Source organism: Peromyscus californicus, unplaced genomic scaffold, assembly GCF_007827085.1.
Source record: "Peromyscus californicus insignis strain IS unplaced genomic scaffold, ASM782708v3 Scaffold_3__1_contigs__length_106647218, whole genome shotgun sequence".
NCBI classification, from domain to species: Eukaryota; Metazoa; Chordata; class Mammalia; order Rodentia; family Cricetidae; genus Peromyscus; species Peromyscus californicus.
In genome coordinates, this window is record NW_026294551.1 from 46289250 (window position 1) to 46295249 (window position 6000).

At 43.9% G+C, this 6000-nt stretch overlaps 1 protein-coding gene across 2 annotated transcripts in view; it reads left to right on the plus strand.

Moving 5' to 3' along the window:
* Gosr1 (golgi SNAP receptor complex member 1) overlaps window positions 1-6000 on the plus strand; it is a 31244-nt gene extending 25244 nt beyond the window's left edge. For both annotated transcript variants that reach the window (XM_052755984.1, XM_052755985.1), the window contains exons 7-9: window positions 192-221; window positions 3146-3228; window positions 5720-6000. In XM_052755984.1, the coding sequence (XP_052611944.1) occupies window positions 192-221; window positions 3146-3228; window positions 5720-5844 (238 nt within the window). In that variant the 3' untranslated portion in view covers window positions 5845-6000. The remainder of the gene's footprint in view (window positions 1-191; window positions 222-3145; window positions 3229-5719) is intronic.

Here is a 6000-nt window from a genome sequence, read left to right on the forward strand (position 1 = left end):
AATGTAAATTACTTTACATGTGGCTGAATTAATTTCAGAGTTCAGGATTTTCTCCAGATGCACTTAAAAAAAATCTTAATTATTCTATGTACAGAAAAGGCTGTAAAGTTTATAAACATAGAAAAAATAAGAAATGTTTTTAAGTATATGTTTAATAATTCCAAACTGTGAATTTTCTTTCCTTTTTTCAGCTCTGACCGTCTGATAGAAGAAACAATAAGGTAGGAATAGTTTTTGTTTTACTTCATTGCTGTTTGTTTGCACAGATCAATGAACAGATCAAGTCAACCCGTTCACAAAAGGGAAGGTCAGTCATGCTCCTCAAGAGATGAGAATTTCACTAGATGGTAGTGCATTACTTCTACTGTGGCCTCCCTTTATAAGGGACATTTAATCTTCTTAGTAACTGGTTCATGAAATAAACATTGATCAGTAGATACTGTCTTTAAAATGAAAAGAAATTAAGGACTTTGTTGTGGTCACATGACTAATAAGTACTCAGCTCCCCAAATTGGAATCTCTTGTAACTCTAGAGCTGCAGTATCTCTACTAAACCACTGCTCTGAGACAGTGAGAGGGCTCAGCATTCCTACTGAACCACTGCTCTGAGACAGTGAGATGCTCAAAGGATACAGGTGTCTGCCACCAAGTCTGATGACTGGACCCTTGGGACCTCCTTGGTGGAAGAAGAGAACCAACTCCTGACAATCATCCTCTGACCTCGACATGCACATGTGACACACACACAGAAACATGCAATGCACGCATGCATGCATGCATGCAGACACACATATACACACAAGGTAAATTAATTTTTTTAGATAGGTAATTATGCTTTTAGTTCATAATACTGGTAAAAAATCTGAAGTTCCAGTAAATATATAAATGATTTATCATTTTTAAAGCATTATATATTATATGAAGCTTATGTTTTATCTCTAAGTATTTGACACTTGAAATAATAGCCTACATTTCACTCAGCTCAACTCCAGATGATGGGATAAGATGGGAAAGTATGTCTAGATAGACTTTATGTGGTACTGGAAATCATGCATATTCAACAAGGTAATAACTTAATGTAATATCTACTCTCCAAGGAATACAAAGTGCTTTGTGGAAATTATTTTTTAATGTCTATCCACTTGTGAGTCAGAGTGCACATGAGATAATGGTAGTCCCCCTTTAAGAAGCAGAGGCCTCTGTGTTTCAGATGGTCCTCACTACTCAGATGGTCCCGTGTTTGAATTGGTCCTTTCTGTAAGACCTTAGTGCTGCTTTAAGGTAGGAGTGCTTGGTTCACGGCCCTGTTGTCATGCCAGGCGGAATTTGGTCAGGGTCCATTTCTTTGCCGCTTCCCTTTCTTCCCGATATTTTCAAAGGATCGATCCTCTGAGCCAAATGGCACATGCCTGTAATCCCAGCATTCAGGAAGCTGAGACCTCAGTTCCCAGCTGATGGCCTGGATTCGAGGAGCTTCGTGACATTGTCTGGCCTTCATCACTGCCTCTCTAGGGAACTGACCATTTACAAGACCAGCAGTGGAGAGTTCATGTGCTGTAGAGACAGAGCTTGCTCCGAGCCTTCCTTGGCCAGAGCCCCACAGCTGGCTTTCCGGGCCTTCCTGGCAGCACTGCAAAGGATGGTCCCACTCTTCTGCTTCCTTTTGCATACCGCCTGTTTGTCTGTCGGCAGCTCTCACTTCCTTTCCTGGCTTCAGTGACCATCTCCTAACGGCTACTCCTTGGTTTTTCCAAAGAGCCTGTGCCACTGAGCTCGTCCTATGCCCTTCTGATTCTGTTCTGTGAGGTCACTGGCTTTGTGGGGTGTTTCTGTTATTTTTGTTGCCTTTTCCCCCACTATTCTAAAATGCTTCAGTAAATATCCTTTTAGGTATCCCCTTACACGTTCTTTGTCGTCTCCATCATAAAATTAAAGTGTTGATTAACTTGTCATCCCTCTAGCACCCCCCTTCATTAGAGCACCTGGTAGTTGGTTCTGTGAGTCTTTGCCCATGAAGACCGGCAGCTTACCAGCAATGGATGGCCCCATGGGTTGTCCCCTTCGGGAGCTGAGCATCTCACTAGTAGCCCCTAAGTCTCTGCAAGTACAGGTGCCAAGGGGAATTGAGTCCATTGCTGTAGCCTCAGGACACATGGTTCGTAGGTTCCTGCTGTCAGGCTCCCTGTGTTTCTTCGGGTCTCTCGCTTGGGAAGGTACATAGAGGCCCTCTAGCTGGCTCTCTTCCTTACACAAGGGAACAGGGCTTCAGACGGTCCTTCCTCAGCATGAGTACTTTTGTTCTGGTGTCACTCCGTGGAGGAAAATGGGTCAGAGGTAAACCAGGAAAGTGTCTCTAGCTACCATTTTCCCCCAATTTCTGTTACTCTTTCTAAAATACATTTTAGAGTGTCTTTCATTCTTTGACTATTCAAATATGTACAGTGATTCTTGATCATACCTACCCAAAACTTCCCCCTTTCAATTTTCTTAATGTTCACATCTAAAGCACTCCCTGTGTGTCACATGTCACAGTGGATACTGACCCTGCCCTCTGGGAGTCTAATATCTGCGGCAGGAAGACTTGAAAACACACGATCACAGAAGTGATAGCAAAAGGAGTACTATCTCAGATTCTCCACAGGATGTCGGAGTGGCCACGTGAAGAGGCTACATTCTGTGACAAATGGACATTTTCCCTTACATTTAGTGAACGCCCAAATCTGCCTACTGCCTGCCTAGACTCTTGAAACCTCGTTTGTCTCTGTGGAGAGCTGGTTGAATGTGGAGACGTGCTTGGGCTGGTTTTACAGCTGTGATTCTTAGCAGCTTTTCCTGATGAAGAGTGCGTAGTTGGTCCTTTTCAAGCCATTAGAAGCACTTTGTAAGGTGTGAGTTCGGTCTTAGTGTCTGATTCCATTAGTTACCTGAAGAAAACATGAGGTGACTCATAACAAAGACCGCGTTGGGTAACAGTGGTAACGTTAAGTCAAAAAAAGACAACGGGAAGGTAGCTGGGTGGTCTGCACCCATTTCCTGCCTGGTCATTCCAGGATTGGTTGCTCACTGTACTTTTAGAGATGTGATGAATTGAGCAAGGTGATTCTCCAGTGCCAACTCAGTTGTCTCTTCTCGCCCTCTCTTGAAGCATTGCTATGGCAACAAAAGAAAACATGACTTCCCAGAGAGGAATGCTCAAGTCAATTCACAGCAAAATGAACACTTTGGCCAGTATCCTTTCTGAAATCTGTTGGTGGGGTGAGGTTTTTTTTTTCTTGCTTTCTTTTTTCTGTTTTATGGGGTAGGGGTACAGGTCACCAGCACTGTTAGTAACTATAGAGCCCCTAAGCAATTATACCATGTGAGGACTTCCTACTGTGTGTGTGGTAAACTTAGGTTTAGCACCGTTTCTAGGGGACAGCACTCCAGAGATTTAATACTAAAGACTTAGATTTGTAAAGTTAGTCACAAATTTTTCTTGCCCTTAAGAACTCTGGGTCAAGTTAGTACTCCCTGCCTGGGTTACTCTTAACCTCCCTCCCCAACCCTTGTTTCTAACCGCCCCTTTGGAGTCTGTCACAGGTACCTGGAAGGGAGGGGCCACTGTGTGCGGTGCACATAACTGCAGGCAGAACATGGTGACCGCACTCGCCCAAGTTCAGAGTAGAGTCTCTGCTTATTAGTTTTTAAATTTTTAGCTTCCCAAGTCAAAACAGGATTGCTGGGGGGAGGGGGGGAGCACTCAAAAGTTGAGTATCATCTGGTCTACAGTAATATAAGGATACTTTTATCCTGATAATCTATCCCCCTCCTCCTTCAAAAAAGGATATACCTTGCCTTGCTGGGCGTTTTCTAATCCTTTGTCAATTTTCTTATTAGTCTAGTATAAAAACCACAATGCCAAGTCATTCATAGTTCATATAGTGCTATACAGTTTATACAGTACTATTCATATCTCATTTTGTCATTTCCATAAAAGGGAAAAAACAGGAAATTATTTACTTTGCAGATAAAGAACTAGGCTCAGAAAAGTGGCCTGGCCTAGATCCACTGGTGTGTGTGTGTGTGTGTGTGTGTGTGTGTGTGTGTGTATTTGAAGATTTGTATTTTAAATTCCCATGATTTTTCTTTCTTTGTGTGTGTATATGCATGCATCCATTGCATGTTTCTACAGCACACATGTGGCATCTGAGGACCTCAGATGCCTGTCCTTATCTTCCACCTAGTTTGAGTCAGGGTTTCTTGTATGAAGCTATATGCCTCAGGCTAGCTGGCCCTTAAGCTTCTAGGGATTCTCCTGTCTCTACCTCCCCATCTCTCCACAGGAGCACCAGGATTACAGATGCTTACACTATGCATTGACATTTTATGTGAGTCCTGGAGATTCAAACTCAGTTCCTCAAGCTTGTATAGCAAGCAGGTCTGTCCACTGAGTCCTCTCCCCAGCCCCCAGTGCAATTTTCATGCATTTCCATGAAATCAAATCATTACCATACTGCCCCTCCCCTCAGGGGATGTCGCTCTGTCCCCAGTGTGAGTTTGCATCTCCAGAACTCATATAAAAGGTCAATGCATGTCATTTCTGGGGTGATGCAACACACTCATTTACTCACCCCATATATGGGGACCGCTGTAGACCAGAGTACAGATGCCACCAAAGTCCAGCTTGGTGAACCAATGGGTTTTATTGTTGCTGCTTACAGGAATATGGATGCAGCAAGCACTCTTGACCTCTGACTATCTCTCCAGCCCCTGATAATCCCTTATCCCTGCATTGAACACGAAAAAATGAGGATTTTTCCCTGTGAAAAGGTTTTACTTTGTAAAAGGTTTTGTCACTTTGATATGTGTGTCCTGTTCCTGATTCTTAAACTTGTTTCTCTATCAGTTACTACTTTGTTTCCCATTCAGAAATACACTAATGCCAGGAGTATGTACTCCAGACATTGAAGACATTTTAGAGTCATGATCATACAAGATGTAGCATCTGTACATACACAAGCACATGTGTCCCTGTAATAGTCATGGGGGAAATACACTGACATTTCTCAAGAAGAGGATGGTCATTGCTTTTTCTGATCTTGGTGTAATGTCTCTGCCAACAAAGAGGGTGTGTCACCAGAAGAATGGAGCAGTGCAGCCGCTTTGGTCTACACATGCAGGGAGTATGATAATGACTTGAAGTACTAACTCAAATATGGTTGGGATGGTTATCTAAGCCCGATATTGAAAATTTCCTAATTTCTTTCTCTCTCTCTTTTTAAAAAATGTTCCCCAAATAGAGCAGCTAGAGCATTTAGCCCATTTTCCTATTACAGAGTGCTGCAAAGTAAACCTAAAATTTTGAATAATTCACTAGTGCCCAATTGCCTGAGCCCAAGAAGGATTCCTTCCTGGGGCAGAAAGGGTCGGGTTTTCTTCAGAACCCCTGTCTCTGAGGGGAGGGCACAGGACAGAAAAGGGAACTGCAGAGGCGGCCCAGAAGCCCTGGCGGACTCTGCACTGTCTTATTTCTCCACTGGTTCTCTTCTTCCCGTTCGTCTTGCTGGTGCACTCTGCAGCCTGGGTGGATTGAGTTCTCCCCAGTTTGGGAATGCAGGTTGCTCTTCTCTTTCCCATGCTTTCTCGACATTTGTTGTTTGGGATCATTTGCTGTTTGGGATTCCTGTGACTTTTCATTAAAGAGACTTCTCAAGTTTGACCTTAACCACATTTCTCAAAGACCGTTTTCCTGCCGTGAACAGCCTGATACAAAGGATCAACCTTAGGAAACGACGTGACTCGCTCATCCTTGGCGCGGTCATCGGCGTCTGTACCATTCTGTTGCTGCTGTACGCACTCCACTGAAAGGACAGCCCCAGGACTCTGCCCACTGCCTTCATGCCGTGCCCTGGAGTGGGGAAATAAGGAAGGGAAAGACTGTCCTGGCCACAAGCCTGCCAGCCAGATGAATTCTAATGCCACCCATGACTCGGACCTGGTCAGACTGAGCTGAAGCCACAG